Source organism: Acipenser ruthenus, chromosome 2, assembly GCF_902713425.1.
Source record: "Acipenser ruthenus chromosome 2, fAciRut3.2 maternal haplotype, whole genome shotgun sequence".
NCBI classification, from domain to species: Eukaryota; Metazoa; Chordata; class Actinopteri; order Acipenseriformes; family Acipenseridae; genus Acipenser; species Acipenser ruthenus.
The window spans coordinates 25,323,128-25,343,050 of NC_081190.1; the positions used below are offsets into that span (position 1 = coordinate 25,323,128).

The following is a 19,923-nucleotide window of genomic DNA, read 5'->3' on the forward strand; positions in this document are numbered from 1 at the left end:
ATTTTGATTGTCCTTTTGCTAAACGAACCCCTCGGTGTACCGTATTTCTCCAATACAGTATGCATACAGTCATTCTGGGTGTTCAAATAACAGTACAAGTTCTGGTACAGCTCTACAGTAAATAGCTAAATAAAGTACTATATAATGCATTAAGGGACCATTATAATATTTAACCTAATAATAATAATAATAATAATAATAATAATAATAATAATAATAATAATAATAATAATAATAACAATAATCTACAATATCAAAACCATTAACCTCATGGTAAAACTATAATAACTATCAATGATAAACTTTTTATTAAAGCCGATATAAAAATGATCCAAAGGACTCTGTATAATTTTCGGTCACTTTACACTTTCTGTAGGCTGTTTTCTTCCTTTGTTTTTCTTTTGCAAGAAAACGATACACAGGATAATCTGGATGTACTCTTATTAAGCACCGCAAACAAATTCAACCAGCCATGCCTGAAGCGTATTTTGCTTACAGTGTACACTACAGACTCGTTAACCTTGGAACAACCTTTATCATTTCTAGGCTGTGCTGTAATGTAGGAGACTAAACATAAAATCAGTTAACTTCACATGCATAAAAATATAAAACAATCCTATCAAGTGCAGTACTCTGGTAGTTTCTAAATGTGTGAACAGTTCTGCTGCAGAACTGCTCAGTTGCAATCATGTAGTTTCCCATAAACACAAAAGGAAATGCGTGTGGTTTGTAAAACGTACATCTGCATAAACTGGTGTTGCAACAAAGTCAGCCAAGAAAATACATTTCCTCATCTGCAGTCCCTGTATGTCCATAACAGTGTTTGGCTTGTAAGTACAGCACTGTTATCTGTAACTGCAGACATCTTCATGAAGCCAGAAATAAGGGTTGGAATTGTGCTAAAGTAGAATAAAGAACCTCCAAAAGGTCTCCAATACTCGCCGGTCTCTAATAAGTGCATGGGCTTCTGGGAAATATGGTAAATAGACGCCGGTCTCTTTTAAACGCCGGGTTATTTATAACAATATAATGAGCGCCATACTGAATGTTCCAGCCAATACACACACATGGCTGTACAGCGAGCTTACCAATTTGTTTTTCAAAAGCGATGAAGAGACCCTGAGGCTCAGGATGAATGATAAGAAAACTTAATTTATTTTATTTTATGGTACACGTAATGCATACAGTTCATTTATTTATTTATTTTTTATTTTATTTTTTATTTAGTCGTTGCCAATTATTTTTATTATTTTTTTTCCCAATTTGGAATGGTCAATTGTGATTTGAAGCTCAGCTCACCGCTACCATCCCTGCGCTGACTCGGGAGGGCGAAGACGAACACACACTATCCTCTGAAGCGTGTGCCGTCAGCCGACCGCTTTTTTTCACACTGCGGACTCACCATGCAGCCACCCAAGAGCTACAGCGTCGGAGGACAACGCAGCTCTCGGGCAGCTTACAGGCAAGCCCGCAGGTGCCCGGCCAGACTACAGGGGTTGCTGGTGCGCAGTGAGCCGAGGACACCCTGGCCCTCCCTCCCACCGGGCGATGCTCGGCCAATTGTGTGCCGCCCCCTAGGAGCTCCAGTCCATGGTCGGCTGTGGAATAGCATGGACTCGAACTCGCGACGTCCAGACTATATAGAGCGCATCTTGCACTCCACGTGGAGCACCTTTACTGGATGCGCCACTCGGGAGCCCGCATACAGTTTATTTAATGACGTTATTCATTTTGAAACCAGTTGTGGAGCTTTTTTGTATTTGTACGTGTTTTTTTTGTTGTTGTTTAATTTGTATTAATGGTATTTTGTGCATTGAGTCTTGCAATGAATGTTCATATTTTAGTCACTTTTGCTTTGATTTTGTGATAAAACTGGTACTTGTATTGATTTTGTTGTTAATTTTAAAAACAGTTTGAAGCATTTTTGAGTGGTTGCATTTTTTTTGTATTAACAGTGTTTCATGCGGTTGTTTTGCAATGAAGATTCGTTGCTCGTTAATTTTTCATCGATTGTCCATGCTTACCAATGTACACACGTTTTGAGGGTGAACAATACAAAACATGTGTTAAAGATGATACTTACTGCTTTTATTAATTTTGAAACCATTTTTTTTGTGCTGCAAGCCTACCTTAATACACGCTTGTGTTCCGATATTTACAGGGCTGTCTTTAGTGGATTGTACTGTTTTTATTATTATTACAATACAAACTGTTATTACCCACTGACACAACCTTTAACGACGTTGCTGGAATGTTGTAATTAACTTATGTTGTTTCTATAAGGTTGTGTGCAGGCAGCTTTTTCATGATTGCATCTGAAGTATTGGTGGTTAGTGATCTTACATAATAAACGCAGAGTCTCAAATAGGCGCCGGGGCTACTAACCAGAGCTGACATTCTACCAAGCTCTGGTTACTGAGGTCAAACTTAGGTTTCAAGCTATAGCTGGCAGTATTTATAGGACTGCTTGGTATTTATTATTCAACCTCCAAATCTACGTTACATGGCAAACCAGCAGAGAGAATTAAGGAGTCTTGTACTTTACCAGAATTTTTACATGAGCATCAGCAAAAAAACAACCGAGAACACGACCTCTGTGTCCTCATAGCTAGTTACGGCCATGCTATCAGTGCATCTGTACTGGCTTTTCTATGACCTGTATTGTACAGTAGGGGGTGGGATAAAGTCAGTGCTTCATTGTTTTGGTTTAGGTTGCTAAAATCTTGTTTTCAGCATTGGAGGTAATATACCAGAAATGGACAACAAAGCAAAAAAAGCAAAGTATATTTCAGCTGATGATCATGTCAAGATATTTCCCAAAGAAACTGTACATGCAGATGGAGGTAATTGTTTTAAACATCTACTTAGGTTTATTTAATGTTTAAACAGGTCAGCGAACTGTCAGCGAAATCCTAATTTTATTCCATAACCTACCCGCGATTTAAGTAGACCCCTACTTATATTAACAGATCTACCTACAGTAGATCAAACTACAGAGAATCTAATCAGTCTTATGAGACTTAAGCTCTGGATGTAAATTCATGCAGGCAAACACCTAAATATACAAGCCACACTAAAGCCCGATTTGCACAGGACTACAAATCCCCAAATAAACAGGTTTAGTCCTGTGCGAACCGTCCACATTTCTTTTTATGCCAGATAATTCTCGGAGGTGCTCTGATTATTATTTTACAGGACATAGGGAAACTTCAAGCATGTCTTTTTACTCCTGTGTGAATCGACCAGGTCAGTGTTATGTTAGAATTGATATAGCATTTCCGGGGTATTCGCTTCAAAGCAATGCCATCCTTCGCAATAAACCATAATATAATATTAAATTGGGTACGACTTGTCATGAGATTCTACAGTTCAGTAAAACGCTACTATTGGGTATAACCAAATTGGGGACGGGCGAAAATACAAAACATAATTGCTTTTAATGGTACATTTGAAGATACTGTATGTATGGAAATACATATCACTCAAAGTACAAAATGGTTATTCCAGCCTTTGGAGAAGAAGGTACAACGAAATTAGTTATTTAAACCTGGTTCACTGCTTACAAATCATGCACAAAAGCACCTTCTCTGGCCACAACATCACATTTAATTTTTAATTTACCGACTTAAAACTAATCCATGTCTGGGAGGTTATTTGATGTCCTCTGTTTTTGACCACCTCTGCGGACATCTCCATATAAATCATACTTAAGACAACAGACCAACAATAAGAAAAGGTTAAGCCAAGTAAAGAATGCTACAAGCGATTGTCAAAACTAATTTTGTTCACAAAAAATACATACATAGTTTTTTGGTTCATTTCCCGGTTATACAGTACTGTCTGTGTTTCCTTTGGGGTCCATTTTTCTTTCAATTTCAAATGTTTTTAGACCTATTGTATACAACTGTATACTATTGTGTCAGAATCAAGAAAAAGTAGATAGCCATGGCCTACATCCTCATAGGTAGCCAACACGTAAAACAAAGTACTGTAGCTCTAGATTCTGATACTCTCAATAACCTGTGGTAATGAAAGTCCTAACTAGTAGTTCTCTAGATATATGTACAGCACTGTATGTATAGACAGGCCCTTCCTTATTCCCAGACCCTGATATTGTCAATGACTTGTGCAAAAGAAGAACCTTAACAAGTTTCATCACAATCGAATTGCTGAGATAAAGAACCAGTATGTGCAAAGAAGGGTAAATAGGATTTAAAGAATGCAACCTGAGACATTGTTTAAAGCACACACAATCCAAAATGAAATGAGTATCTCAGAAATGCACATACTGTATATGGTTCTTCATCTCAATGCTCAACTGTAGAGAACCTCTAGAGAATTAAATACATAATGTCTGGGCGGCTGTCTCCACTAGAAGTGGATAATAAAGGTTGTTAACTCCCTCACACTTTTATTTCTAAGAACTGACAATATGTATTTGATAGTTAGAAGCACAGATTCCAGCGAGGAAAGTAAAATGGAGAACAGCAGCCCATGAGAAACAGAATGTTCTGCAGTGTTCTCGTCATTTCAATTATTACACCTGTAAATCTGACCAAGGTTTAAAACAGAAACAGATTTAAAATACCAGGGGGAGGGGGGTGGGGGGCACAAAAAACAAAAATATTAAAAAAGCCTCCCCATCATGTTTATAGTGCCCTGTCTAAAATACGTGTTGATAGAGACACTTTACTAAGCTTCTGCTCAACTTAAAAGCAAATGATGCAATGCTTTTAATTGTTTGTATTTCAGGACATGTTTTTTGATCGTTCCACATTTCATTTTCCCTTGAGTTTTATAGGAGTCAGATGTTGGAAAATAGCCATATGTTTCCAGACGCAATGTGTGTACATTATTCACCTTGGTTTTGTTCAGTGTTTCCACTACATACAAATCAGGAGAGAAGTATCATCTGTCTTCTAAAATAACTTTTTAAACATTGTACCAGCCCCAAGGGATCCTGATCATTGTCACGGTCTATCATTTGAACAGTGTCTGACAACCTGCATGGTCCCTCTAGTGTTCCATAATAATAAACTGTAACAAAAAAGTGTTATGGTCATGTCTGAAACTCAGCAGTAATCTGCCACATGCAGAGTGGAAAATACAGGCCTTAAATCAGATGGTCTGTATCATTCACATGGCCAGATTTTAAAACAATGTCAATGAAAGGGTTATTTTGTGCTGGAAAACACCAAAAACAGAACTTACAGTAATTAGGAAATCTATACAGCTGGGTATTAATTTTAAGACATAAATTCAAGTACAGTGTCTTAATAGAAAATAAACTTATGGATGCACACATGTCAATGTCATAGTAACCAACACATTTAGCATGAAGTTAGTATATATAACCCTGAAAATAGGAAATTACTAACTCAAATAGTTTCTGAGACAGAAGACTTTGACACTGTGGCAGCTGCAAATTTGTAAAACTAGAAATTAGTTTTTGTGAACAAAAACAAAGCAATTCCCATTAGCATAACCTGTGGGGCATGTCATATCAGACAGAAAGGTTTGTAAACTTGAAGTAAAATGGAAATGTGGCACTGAAACAGTCAATATTCACTGGACACCACCTGGAATGTGTACTAACTAAAATACCCTATGCCTGTATCATGTACATGGCCAGAGTATCATTTATATGTAGCGTTTAAAGCAATACTGTAATCAAATAATACAGCTGTGTACTAGACATTAAGATAAAAATACTGTCTTCTGACTGATAATATGAAGTTGGCAGTGTAAAGTGTATAAGGGATATCAGCAGTACAGTACAGTGGGTGTTGCAGTGACAGGTTGACAAGCCCCCCTACCCCTCCTTACAGGGAAGCTTAATAACTTGCAAAAAAGGGTTATTTTTTGCTACATTGACTACTTTACAAAGAACATGCCAATTACTGTACTGATAGTGTAGGCCTATACAGTGCCTTGCGAAAGTATTCGGCCCCCTTGAACTTTGCGACCTTTTGCCACATTTCAGGCTTCAAACATAAAGATATGAAACTGTAATTTTTTGTGAAGAATCAACAACAAGTGGGACACAATCATGAAGTGGAACGAAATTTATTGGATATTTCAAACTTTTTTAACAAATAAAAAACTGAAAAATTGGGCGTGCAAAATTATTCAGCCCCCTTAAGTTAATACTTTGTAGCGCCACCTTTTGCTGCGATTACAGCTGTAAGTCGCTTGGGGTATGTCTCTATCAGTTTTGCACATTGAGAGACTGAAATTTTTGCCCATTCCTCCTTGCAAAACAGCTCGAGCTCAGTGAGGTTGGATGGAGAGCATTTGTGAACAGCAGTTTTCAGTTCTTTCCACAGATTCTCGATTGGATTCAGGTCTGGACTTTGACTTGGCCATTCTAACACCTGGATATGTTTATTTGTGAACCATTCCATTGTAGATTTTGCTTTATGTTTTGGATCATTGTCTTGTTGGAAGACAAATCTCCGTCCCAGTCTCAGGTCTTTTGCAGACTCCATCAGGTTTTCTTCCAGAATGGTCCTGTATTTGGCTCCATCCATCTTCCCATCAATTTTAACCATCTTCCCTGTCCCTGCTGAAGAAAAGCAGGCCCAAACCATGATGCTGCCACCACCATGTTTGACAGTGGGGATGGTGTGTTCAGGGTGATGAGCTGTGTTGCTTTTACGCCAAACATAACGTTTTGCATTGTTGCCAAAAAGTTCGATTTTGGTTTCATCTGACCAGAGCACCTTCTTCCACATGTTTGGTGTGTCTCCCAGGTGGCTTGTGGCAAACTGTAAACGACACTTTTTATGGGTATCTTTAAGAAATGGCTTTCTTCTTGCCACTCTTCCATAAAGGCCAGATTTGTGCAGTATACGACTGATTGTTGTCCTATGGACAGAGTCTCCCACCTCAGCTGTAGATCTCTGCAGTTCATCCAGAGTGATCATGGGCCTCTTGGCTGCATCTCTGATCAGTCTTCTCCTTGTATGAGCTGAAAGTTTAGAGGGACGGCCAGGTCTTGGTAGATTTGCAGTGGTCTGATACTCCTTCCATTTCAATATTATCGCTTGCACAGTGCTCCTTGGGATGTTTAAAGCTTGGGAAATCTTTTTGTATCCAAATCCGGCTTTAAACTTCTCCACAACAGTATCTCGGACCTGCCTGGTGTGTTCCTTGTTCTTCATGATGCTCTCTGCGCTTTAAACGGACCTCTGAGACTATCACAGTGCAGGTGCATTTATACGGAGACTTGATTACACACAGGTGGATTCTATTTATCATCATTAGTCATTTAGGTCAACATTGGATCATTCAGAGATCCTCACTGAACTTCTGGAGAGAGTTTGCTGCACTGAAAGTAAAGGGGCTGAATAATTTTGCACGCCCAATTTTTCAGTTTTTTATTTGTTAAAAAAGTTTGAAATATCCAATAAATTTCGTTCCACTTCATGATTGTGTCCCACTTGTTGTTGATTCTTCACAAAAACTTACAGTTTCATATCTTTATGTTTGAAGCCTGAAATGTGGCAAAAGGTCGCAAAGTTCAAGGGGGCCGAATACTTTCGCAAGGCACTGTATGTAATCGACTAATTTGACAAGAGAGTTTCCAGTGTATCTTCAGTGGAAAATAACTAGAACTCTGAGGGGTGCAATCTAACTGGAACAACCACATTTAACCACTGAACAAAAAGCTCTTCCAGTTTAGAAGCATGTCTTGTAATCCTAGGCTTGTATGATATTATACTGTTAGGTTTATTTCAGACATATATATATATATATATATATATATATATATATAGTGCCTTGCAAAAGTATTCAGACCCCTGACCAATTCTCTCATATTACTGAATTACAAATGGTACACTGAAATTTCGTTCTGTTTGATATTTTATTTTAAAACACTGAAACTCAAAATCAATTATTGTAAGGTGACACTGGTTTTATGTTGGGAAATATTTTTAAGAAAAATAAAAAACTGAAATATCTTGCTTGCATAAGTATTCAAACCCTGTGCTGTGGAAGCTCCCAGTTTACACCGATGAAAGACATTGCCCTAACGAGGACACAATTACCTTACCATTGGCCTCCAACCATTAAAAACCCCACTGTTGAAGGATCATTGGAAAATGAAGACCAAAGAGCATTCTACAGAAGTTAGAGATAAAGTAATACAAATGCATAGATTAGGGAAAGGGTACAAAATAATATCCAAGTGAGCACAGTTGGATCAATAATCAGGAAGTGGAAGCTGCATCACACCACCCAGGCACTAAGAAATGGCTGTCCCTCAAAACTCAGCGCTCAAACAAGAAGGAGACTTGTGAGAGAAGCCACAGAGAGGCCAACAATCACTTTGAAGGAGCTACACAGTTCAGTGGCTGGGAGGGGAGTAATGGTGCACCAGTCAACCATATCAAGAGCTCTGCATAACACTGGCCTGTATGGGAGGGTGGCAAGAAAGAAGCCGTTACTCAGAAAGTACCATCTGAAAGCACGTCTGGAGTTTGCCAGAAAGCATGAGAGTGACCCAGCTGCGATGTGGGAAAAGGTTTTGTGGTCAGATGAGACCAAGATAGAGCTTTTTGGCCAAAACTCAAAGCGCTATGTGTGGTGCAAACCTAACACTGCCCATGCCTCAAGACACACCATCCCTACAGTAAAGTACGGTGGTGGCAGCATCATGCTGTGGGGATGCTTCTCATCAGCAGGGACTGGGCATCTTGTTAAAATTGAAGGAAGAATGGATGGAGCAAAATACAGGGAAATACTGCAAGAGAACCTGCTTCAGTCTGCTAAACAACTGAAGCTTGGGAGGAAATTCACCTTTCAGCAGGACAATGATCCCAAGCACAAGGCCAAAGCAACATTGGAGTGGCTCAAGAACAAAAAGGTGAATGTCCTACAGTGGCCCAGTCAAAGTCCTGATCTCAATCCCATTGAGAATCTGTGGCACTATTTGAAAATTGCGGTCCACAAGCGTCGTCCAACCAACCTGAACAACCTGGAGCAAATCTGCCAAGAAGAATGGGCCAAAATCACTCTGACACTGTGTGCAAAGCTGGTACATACTTACCCCAAAAGACTTAAAGCTGTTATTGCAGCGAAAGGTGGCTCTACCAAATATTAATGTGTGGGGGTTGAATAGTTATGCAAGCAAGATATTTCAGTTTTTTATTTTTCTTAAAAACATTTCCCAACATAAAACCAATGTCACCTTATAATAATTGATTTTGAGTTTCAGTGTTTTAAAATAAAATATCAAACAGAAGGAAATTTCAATGTACCATTTGTAATTCAGTAATATAAGAGAATTGGTCAGGGGTCTGAATACTTTTGCAAGGCACTGTATATATATACACACACACACACAAACACACAGTGCTCCTTCGCTATAAGGCTCTCTGTTATAACGCGCCTCTACAGTAAATACAGTACCGGTGTTGTTCAAACTATAAACAACTTCTCAGTCTAACTTACGTTTCTGTCCGTCCCTTTTGATACAGTATCTGAATTGAAGAAAAGCTGTGCTGGCACTTTATAACAGAGACATCTTATTCAGCATTTGTTTTATAACTAAATAAATATTAGGCCCATTACATGGTTATCTTTCCTGATGCATTTACTTTTTTTGCTGCAAGAGACTCTAGGAGACGAGGCGCTTCAGCCCCGCTCCGACAGCCGAACCAGGGGGAGCCCATTCCCTCTTCCCCTCTCCTGACCTGCTCTCCTTTTTGCACTTGGTTTGCTTGTCTGTCGCTTTGAACTGAACTCCCGACTGCCGTTTAGCCAGGCTATTTATAGTTTAAAAACTGCTAATTAAAATGATCCACGAGTGGGAATGCTACCTTTTTTTTTGTAAAAAATAGTGTTGATTACATGGTGCTTTATGCATGGTTAATTCATGGAAAGTTACATGTTTGCTTCACTATATGTGCATTATAGAGAGGGAGTCATTTTATTTTGTATTTTAGTCAGATGTGTGTTTTTATGTGTTCCATGGCATCCCCCAGTTATAACACTCCTACTGAGTGTCCCCCGAGACCCGCGTTATAGCGAGGGAGCACTGTATACACACACACACACACATGCACGCACACACACACGCGCACACACACTATAGAAGAGTTTGCAGTGTGCAGTTCATGACAGGCCACACTCTACTCAGTAACTAAAGCAGACAGGAAAGGTGGCACTAGTGGAAATGGAAATTGCTGTGCAATAACTTTTGCCTGTTAATAGAAACAAAACAAACGCAAACCATCTCAGCTTGAAGTGATGCAGTTCAGCTGAAGTTAATCAGATGCAATTCAATTTTTTTTTCCTCATTTGATTCCTGATAACACAGGCTGTATTGTAATGGGCTCAATGCGAGAAAGATAGTCTCTATAGACCAAAGACTATGCTACAGCAGTCATACAGAAATAAGAAATACTTTACATGTACCACATACTAGAACAAAACGGAAAGATACATAACCCATATACCGTAGACATTTAAAACATTCAAATGACCCCAGGCATCATGAGACTTGTATGTTCAATATTTAAAACCAGAGTATCATTTCTAAATGAAATATTCAAGCCTGCGAACAGACTGTTGACATTCACTGTGTCTACAGTAGAGATTCTGCAGGTCTCACCTGTAACATTTTCAAAAGCCAGCTCAATTTGCCCCTTACCTTGCCCTGCTGCATGGAACAGTCTACACAGCCGACCAGAATGTTTCCATGTTTAGCCCCAGGGATGATCTGTAGCCTTTCAAAGTTGCTACCTAAAATCACAATGTCACATCCTGATGCATAAGCCTGGAAACAAAAATAAAATAAAATAAAATAAAACATTGAGATAATATTGTTTGACAAGAATCAACATTAAAATCAATTAAAACAGGAAGTTAATATGCCAGCAACATATTTTTAAAACAAGTACTTTTTAGAATACATAAACAGACATGAACAATGCAAGCAAATAGAGTCTTAAGAGATTAGCAGTACAGTACAGCAGGTATTGCTGTGGCAGGTTGACAAACTCATACAAGCCCCTCTACCCCTCCTTACAGGGAAGCTTAATAACGTGCAACATGGGGTTATTTCTTGATATATTAACTGCTTTACAACCTGAGCATTGCCTGGTTGAATTAAACAATTACAAACATGGCTAGATCAAGGAACCTGCAAACTGTAGCTCTGCTAGTCTATTTGTAATGGATTAATGAAACAGAAGAATTCCTGTTCAAGGTGTAGGTCACATTCTAAAAACAGGTCATGATTTCATACGGCATTTGCAGTAAGAAAGACATTTCATGCTTTATTATTTTATCTCCTACTCCTCGCGCCTTTTATCTTCATATCAAACAAGCACACACATTACATTCTATTGTCATTTGCTGAAATAAAAAGGCAGCTGAAAGCTGAAAATAATTAATTATTCAAGCGATCTGTAAATATTCCATGCAATGACACTAGAGCCAGTTAATACATATTAAAACAGCATGTGATTTTAATAGATAAATGCGCTTTCTGATCTAAAGCCGGGTCCACACCTGAGCGATCAGTTGCGCAACCAAATTGCTCCCAAAATCGCATAACTCAGTTGCGAGCAATTGCTGTGTCCACATCTGAGCAATTAGTTGTGCAACAAGGTTCCCGCGTCTACAAGTTTCATTTTTTATGATAACTGTTTTTTTTTTTTTTTACATTTTTATTTCATCTACAAGGTGAAGTAGGTTTTTTTTGGTTTTGACAACTGAGTTGACACGTTCTTTAGGTCAGGTCATAATGTGTGCAGTAATTAGCGAGGAAGAGTTGGCTGTTATTTTTTCAACTGTTGTTACTTTAAATGCAATATTCCCTAAAGAAAAAACAAAGCCACGTGAAAGCTGGACGAAATGGTTTAATTTTACCACTGACATTTTTGTCAGCTTCAACAACATTACTGGGGAGTTGGTTCCAGAACCTCACAATTCTCTGTGTAAAAAAGTGCCTCCTATTTTCTGTTCTGAATGCCCCTTTATCTAATCTCCATTTGTGACCCCAGGTCCTTGTTTCTTTTTTCAGGTCGAAAAAGTCCCCTGGGTCGACATTGTCAATACCTTTTAGAATTTTGAATGCTTGAAATCAGATCACCGCGTCAGAACCAATCAGAGTTCACGAATTGCCACGTGATCGCCTATGTCTACAGAAGTTGCTCAGGAGGTTGCTTGGAAAGTACAGCCCGGCTGTACTTCAAGCAACTGGTTGCGCAACTGCTCGCAACTGATTGAAGGGATGTCCACATATAAGCAACTAAGTTGCACAACTGAGGTGTGGACCCAGCTTAAAACAATTATAAATGTAACTATTCTTTGAGAACAAAATATCATTTTTTTAAAATTATTTCTGAAGTGTACTATTAAGTATCTCCTAGTTTTCCTCAGTAACATACTACCTAGTAAAATTTGATGCAGTCTACAGTAAAACAGGCCAGAACATAGGCCTACTCTACTGTACAGAACAGTCCTCTCAGAAGGCTATGTCATACCACTGTGAATACATTTAGCCATAGCAAATAATTATCACTGATGTTGCTTGTTTATGTCACTTCAATGAGGTACAATGAGGCACAATTGCCCACTAGAAAAGTAGAACTGTAGATATATTGGTTTAAATACTCCCTCATGCCACAAAAGCCAACCACTAAAAACAAATCACTTGTTGTCAGATCATGAATTCATGAACTGTAAAAACAAAATGTGAGTATGGATTAACCTGCATCACTGTAGACCTCATACTTCTGTGACTGTTCTTGTTTATATTTTATTTTTAGGTATGTGTAATCCTAAATAATGAAAAGATCTCTATATCTCCTTTAGGAAGTCTTTCATTTGCAAGTTAACCGATAATTGACTGCAAAAGAAGTCTGGCAAGGGTTTATTAAAGCCATTGATTTTTTAAAAATTATAATCTAGTATACACATAGCTACTGTATCGGAGAATTACTGGGGCACCTTATTTTACATTTCAGGGTTGCAAGAAGGCATAATCACCCAAGGTTACTGTGCGAGTCAGGAGTTGTGACATCAGGACTTCTGGCTCTTATTCCCTACTTTAATGACATCCTACTTCCGATTTTTTTTCCATCTATTATTTTTAGAACCGACTGTTATTTGAGCTTTGAAATTTAGATATGGCACAGCCACCCTTGAATGCTAAGAATAAATCTGAGAAAGCTACTGTATATTCATTGCTGCAAAAACATCCTGCTGTTAACATCCCCTGATTTGACTAAGGGTGGGAATTTCTAGGGCCCTATGAAATCCGCGTTGCAGAGAACACAGATGGAATTGCGGAATTCAGGGGAAAAAAATGGAATTAGGCACCCGAGGACATTACCACAAAATCAGTTTAAACAAACAAAATATATATGTATATATTTTAAAAAATTACACTGAAATAGCACAGTGTTTGTGTGACAAGAGGCTTCAAGAAACACACGTCATGGAAATGCATGAAAAAACTATTTTTTCACCTCTCAGCCACCATACACGTGATTTTAACTGTAAAAAAGTGCTGCCTCTCGTGCCACTGCACTTGCTAGCTACCGTTATCACTTAGGGGAAAACGACTACCTAGAAGTTATTCTGAGCAGATAGTACTGTAATGACTACTGCAGAATGTAGTGTCTAATTGCTGCATTTTTTCTCCAAAGTTCTCAGGGAGATATTACCAAGTGCCGTTTTATTAAATTAGAACAAATCAATATTTAGGCTTTTATTTACATTGTTTGTCATTAATTATTAATGAAAACATTAAATCTATTTTGAAATGTTATAGTTCAGTTTGTGTTGAAAAGAAAAACTACTAAAAAAGCCTAATTCTTTTTTTTTTAATTAACAATTTTCCTAGTTTGTTTCTATTACATTGTGCTAATGTGTACCCTTTTTGTCTGAAAGCACTTTGCTAAAAACTGTTTAGAAAGACGTTTTCATGCATTTCCAGCTTCATCATTGCTGTTAATGTATCAAACACTTATAAAAAAACAAACAAATTACAGATTTTTAAAACGGAAAAATCAGAAATCAGGAAAAAATAAATCAGAAAATTAAGAATAATAAAATGGATTTCATAGGACCCCAAATATCCTGCTTAAGACAACAGGACACAAGGCAAGGAAATGAAAGGAGGAAACAATCAAAACACGCAAATATACATCTCATTATTTAAAACTGGTACCAATGATTCAGCATTGTGTGTTCAACCTTCTAAGGAGTATATGAAGCAACTGAAAAAATTGTACATAGGAAAAAAAAATGCTTTAATGAACAATGCTTCACTAGTAATTAATCCCAGCGCTGGGTTGACAAACTCATGCTCCCCTTAGGATTCTTAATTATGTACAACCGTGGCTGAGGGTACTATATATTTGTAACAGTTAAGAATATTCCTTCATCTATGAGAGAACAAACCCCATTAAACCTTGGAAATAATGCCACACTGTATACCAAAACAAAGCAATAACACATGAAACCTGCAGAACAGTTCGGTATGGCAATATCATACTGTTACACTGTACCACTGTAGATTACTTACTATGCATGTTGCATGCTGCATTACACCTGTCAAGCAAACAAATGATGCAAAATCTTCCAAAATGTTTTCCTATCATGGTTTCTAGTCTCATCCAGCAGATGATCACTTAAAGTACATCATTATTACGGATTGCTGGCTTGATACGTGTAACAATCTTGAGCAGTTCACGGTCGATTTAGCAACAGCCTTATTGCTCAGACTTCTAGCATTTGGTAATTTTAGTACCAAAGTTGTTCTAAAATACCGGACTGGGTGTACAGTATGGGCTCAGCTAATATCCCATCATGGCTTTCTTCTTAAAGGCGTACAGCCTCTATTAGACTTGTAACGATAATGATAATAATCTAATTATCGATCGATTGGGACCCCCACGATAACAAATTGATAATAACCTTTTTCGTTTTTGATTGCTGCCCGAGTCTAAATGCTGCTGGAGCGTAGCTCGATGTATGTGATCCAATGAAACATTGCAGGTTGTACAAAATAGTTTTCCATCATCTCCATGTAGAAAGCACAATTATTGTACACGATCCGTTGTACTAATTACTGTAGATTTTTTTTATTCATTTTGGACACTCGCTTAAGAATACCAGTTGAGATCTTCATTTTTTTGGTGCATATGTACTGTATAGCTATTATGTACTATATGTGGCCTTACAGTATAATATGACAAAACATTGACAATGATGACACCCAAAAATAATCTTAATAATTTGTAATGAAGTAGCTGGCGCAACTATATCATTAGGCTATTCTGAAAACCCTGTTAGAATCAGTCACTGAAATATTGATACATAGTTTGTCCTGTTGGAAAAGTCACAAAAGACTCTCCATATCCACTTTGAGCATTAGGAACTAAAATATTATACAAAATGCCCTAGATTCAAACAGTTTCAATCAAATCAATCCAAATGAATGAATCCATAAGGTTCCATGACGTTCAACAAGGTCAAAGCACTCCCATCAATACCAGATCAAGGGGCCACGCACTCTCATGAATGACTTTCATTACTGTCAACACTGATGAGAAGTCAAAGCTTACAGTATGTCCGCCAACACACAACAAAGAACCACCCATTCAAGGCATACCATTTCTGTCTCTTGTAAATAAATACCAAGCTTTCCAGTTCATGCCAGGTTGTTCTGGTACAGGCCTGACAACAACACTTTCAAGTAAAAATGTTATCGTATTTACAATAGGTTAGTAGCAGAATTCATGGCTGGTTGGATTAAACAGATTAACAATTATTCTCGCTATGTTAATTCTAGCAGAGTATTGTCACCTCCTCCCCTCCCTTCCCTTGAAAAAAACTGTGCCCATCTTTAGTGAACAAAGTAATTTAATTGCCAAATTACAGTCCAGAAACTACACTTACAAAAGCTGGAAGGGAAAGGAATGCACCACACTGTTGTGGTTCCAGCCTAAAGCACAGACTGGACCAACCAGTTTTTTCTTGTCTGTTTGTATTGTTTTATACATAAACCATTCCATTTGATAGCCGTCACCATTGCAAGGATACCATGAGAATAAGGAATTTATGTGCGTAGGGTAAAATGGGCAACAAACGTTCCATAACAAGCACGAGTAACTGAACACTCTGTACAAGAACAGATACGATAAAAAAAGGATCATCCATATAAAAATATCAGCTATATATCAGCTTTGCCTTGTGCCTCACAGCACACCTGAGGCGCAGCGATATCCCACAACGACACACACCGTGTCATGCTATATTGCTTAAATGCACCCAGTTGTACAAATACACAATCTATGTATTGTAGAAGTGAAGATATACTTATTTAAAGAATGCCAGTGGGATGTGGAGTGTGCACTTTATTTGAAAGTTAAAATCACATGGGTTGAATAAGCTTTGTAGAGGGAGGTTCCAAAAAGGGTTACCAGTGAATACTGCAAGTCAACTCTCTGGGTACAATGTAGTGATGATTCAAAACAAGTTTAAACTGACTTGAAAGGCAAAACAGCAATACATTACTTATTATTGCAACATGCTGAAGCCGACTGCAAGTGCGGTCGTATACATCAAAGTCAGACACAGGGTATCTATGTATTGAATACTCAGTACATAACAGCATTTTAAGAAAAATAGAAAACTGTACCTGGGACTCAAGCCCAGAACCCTTAACACCATGATACCATGTTGTGCTCTTTATGGCCTTCCAGCTGGCATTCATTTCCCACAGTTTTCTGAAAAATAAGAGTTTTTCAAAAAAAGAAGTGTGAAATAAAATATAAGAAATGTGGTCACTAATAAAAAGCAGATGCTTCCTGTAGACGGTATTAAGCATCAATATAGAACATTTCCATAGCATGCTGAGCTGCAGTAACATCAACAACGCCAATGCCATCGTTGACTTTGTTAGAACAATGTAACGGTGAAACTGTTATTTCTGTCATCTAGAATGGAACAAAGAATCATAGAATACAGCTTTGTACCAAACATGAAGCCAATCTCTCAAAGCAATAGGTCTTGATCATCCAAAAAAGACAATATGGCAACCACATCAGGTTAAAAATTGAAGAGAACATATTTTGCACAAGAAGTTACCAGAAAATTGAAAATATGAAGTTGGCATCCCAATTGTTTTATGAAATATAAGCAGTTGAAGATGTTGCCAGTGGCAATTTACAAAAACTGTACCCTTCCTTCCAGGGATGCTCAATTAGGAATATTGTAATACAGGACATTAAAACAATATATTTTAAACAGTAAAAAAAGTGTCGGTAATAATTATGCATTCCCAGATTGAATAACTGTAATGGTCTTATACTTTGGCCAATTTCTGAGAAAATACAATTACTCCTTCGGTTTCATATACAAGCCCAAGTTAACTTGAATAGTGTTGTTTGCTTACCAAACATATTTTTACCATATGCACCCGAGTAAACTTACAAAGCAGAGATATAATGCAAAGCTTCCCATCCATAATTGGAATCAAATATGAATCCAAATAGTTTAACCAAGAAAAAAAGTATACTTCCATTTTGTTTTGTGAGGGAACAAATAAACAGCCCTGAAACAAATTGTTGTTTTGTATATTTAACAATTACTCTTCAATCATTTGGCAATTTCCAAACTGCAATTTTGTGCCAAGTAAAAAAGCACTAATACTGATGCACAATGAAAACACAACAGTCTACGTTTTACATCACTAGCTCATTGGGCACATACATAATGTTATTTACATTTTAAATAGTGAGCAGATAGTTTTCTTGATTATTTTAATAGTATTGTTCCTTGGGATAACAAAATACTGAGCTCAAGTCATGTGATTTCATAAAAACGCCAGGTGCTCAGTGTTTGGTATTTGAGTTGAGTTAAAATTGCCAAAATGAGTTGATTAAAAATCTGTATAAATAGCTATTCGAAAACACAATGTTGAAGTCTTGCCGTGGCCCGCTTTTTCTCCTAACCTGAGTCCAATAGAACATCTGTGGGACCAAATCTCCAGTGCCATCCACAGCAGACAACCGCAATCAGCCAACTTTAGCCAGCTGGCTGCAGCTGCACAGGAAGAATGGCAGAACATCCCACAGCAGTCTATCCAGAGGCTGATCAGGTCTATGCGTCAACACTGCCAGGATTGTGTTAATACTCAGGGAGGTCATACCCAATACTAACTTTGTAATGTTTTCATTTTGACAGTGTGTCACATTTCATACTGAAAATGTATCATGATTCTTTGATCTGTATTTTTGTTCTCATTTTCTGTGGTTTTGTTTGATTAAATCCATTAGACCAGAGTGTTGCATTTCTTTTGTGCATCAGTATATTTTCAGAGGACAGAAACAAGTGAGTCACTACATTATTTTCTAGTAAAAAGGGTCCTGTAGTCAAGGTAACTCAAGACTGTGGATTATATTGAGCTAATCTTTTCTGAATACAACAGCTAATCGTAAAGCAGACACTGAATCAACAGGGAAGTGGACCATGCAACAGAAAGATCGGATATAAAATAATTTTAAGGCACTACAGACCCTGTATTTCTGAATAGCTGTTTGTATTTACTGTTTTTTGAATGTTATAGCTGAAACCAAATGAATTATGAAGTAGTCCAATAACTCCACCACATATCCCGTGAGCACATTTTAACACCACATTTACATTAGTTCTTCTACACCTCTGACTTTGCATACAGGACATGCCCTGCTCTATACAGGCTGGATGTTAAGTTCAAGGCAGCAACAATTGCTCAATAGAAAAGCAACTTCCTACACTGTCTCTGTCATTGTGGAAAATCAATGCAGCATTAATTTGTACAAAGTGATTAACCCCATTTGAATTTCCATGTAATTATGACCAATACAATAACTTTTTAAAACATATTTCAAAACATCACCTGTTACTGTACATGTACTAAAAGCCAAATGACATTAACTGGCCAGAGTACTTTCAAGTCCTTTGACCAGTCCAAGCATATGCTGGTGTGAAAAGTACAGACTTACACCATTAAGCAATGAGACTTACAAGGTAACAGTAGACCCTGAAGAATGCTGCAAATCTACTGTACAAGAACCGGATGCATGGGTAACATCTTCCCTGGAATGCAGGCCATTGCCGAAATATACTTGTGCAAGTGTCAATCTGTCATGTCCTTAATCATTCATGTCTGAAATAGTTTACTCTAAAGAATGGAGTTCCACTTTCTAAGAAGGGGTTAATACTAAAAATACATTTGAGAGAGAGAGAGAGAGAGAGAGAGATTAATGTGGTAGCTCTGGATGCCAAACGCCTGAATCAGAATATGATGTTATAAACTATTAAAAAAAATGTGTGGTTATTCTTATTGATTATTACACCTGTCACTGAATTATCCAAAACCTGATTATCTGAAACTAAAAAAGTACCATTATATTTATCTTCCTCTACAGTAGGTACAATCTCTAAAGAGACACTGTATTGTTCATTTAATGAGGGACCGTTTAAGTTTCAGTGACATTATGTTATCTGTGTAACTGCATTATCAATATGTGATTGTAATTAACCTATTTTATTATAACTGTCTTCTTGTGTATTCTTTTTTTCTGTGATTTTCGTAGAAATGCTAAATGCTTTTTGCAAATAACCAAAAATCTCTGTTAGCTGGGCTTTTATTTTTTTTTATATCAAAAAGTGAATTGACCTATTCTTACAGGTTTTGTCCCAATGTACACTTCTGTTTTGATGTTAAGGCATCCGGAGAACTGTTCATATCCAATAACAGCACAGATATAAACAGTACACTGTACCTCTGTTGCTGGGGTTTATTATCTTTGATTATATGACTCATTTAATATATGCAAAAACATGAATTGTTGCAACTACATACAACGTATTTATAAAGCACGTTTTGGGGAACAAAAGTTGTGTTTGTTATTA

At 37.5% G+C, this 19,923-nt stretch overlaps 1 protein-coding gene across 5 annotated transcripts in view; it reads right to left on the reverse strand.

The window, feature by feature from the left end:
- Positions 1-19,923, reverse strand: part of LOC117426775 (dmX-like protein 1) — a 78,639-nt gene that overhangs the window by 54,403 nt on the left and 4,313 nt on the right. For all 5 annotated transcript variants that reach the window (XM_058992619.1, XM_058992618.1, XM_058992614.1 and 2 more), the window contains exon 3: positions 10,658-10,783. In XM_058992619.1, coding sequence (XP_058848602.1) covers positions 10,658-10,783 — 126 coding nt within the window. The remainder of the gene's footprint in view (positions 1-10,657; positions 10,784-19,923) is intronic.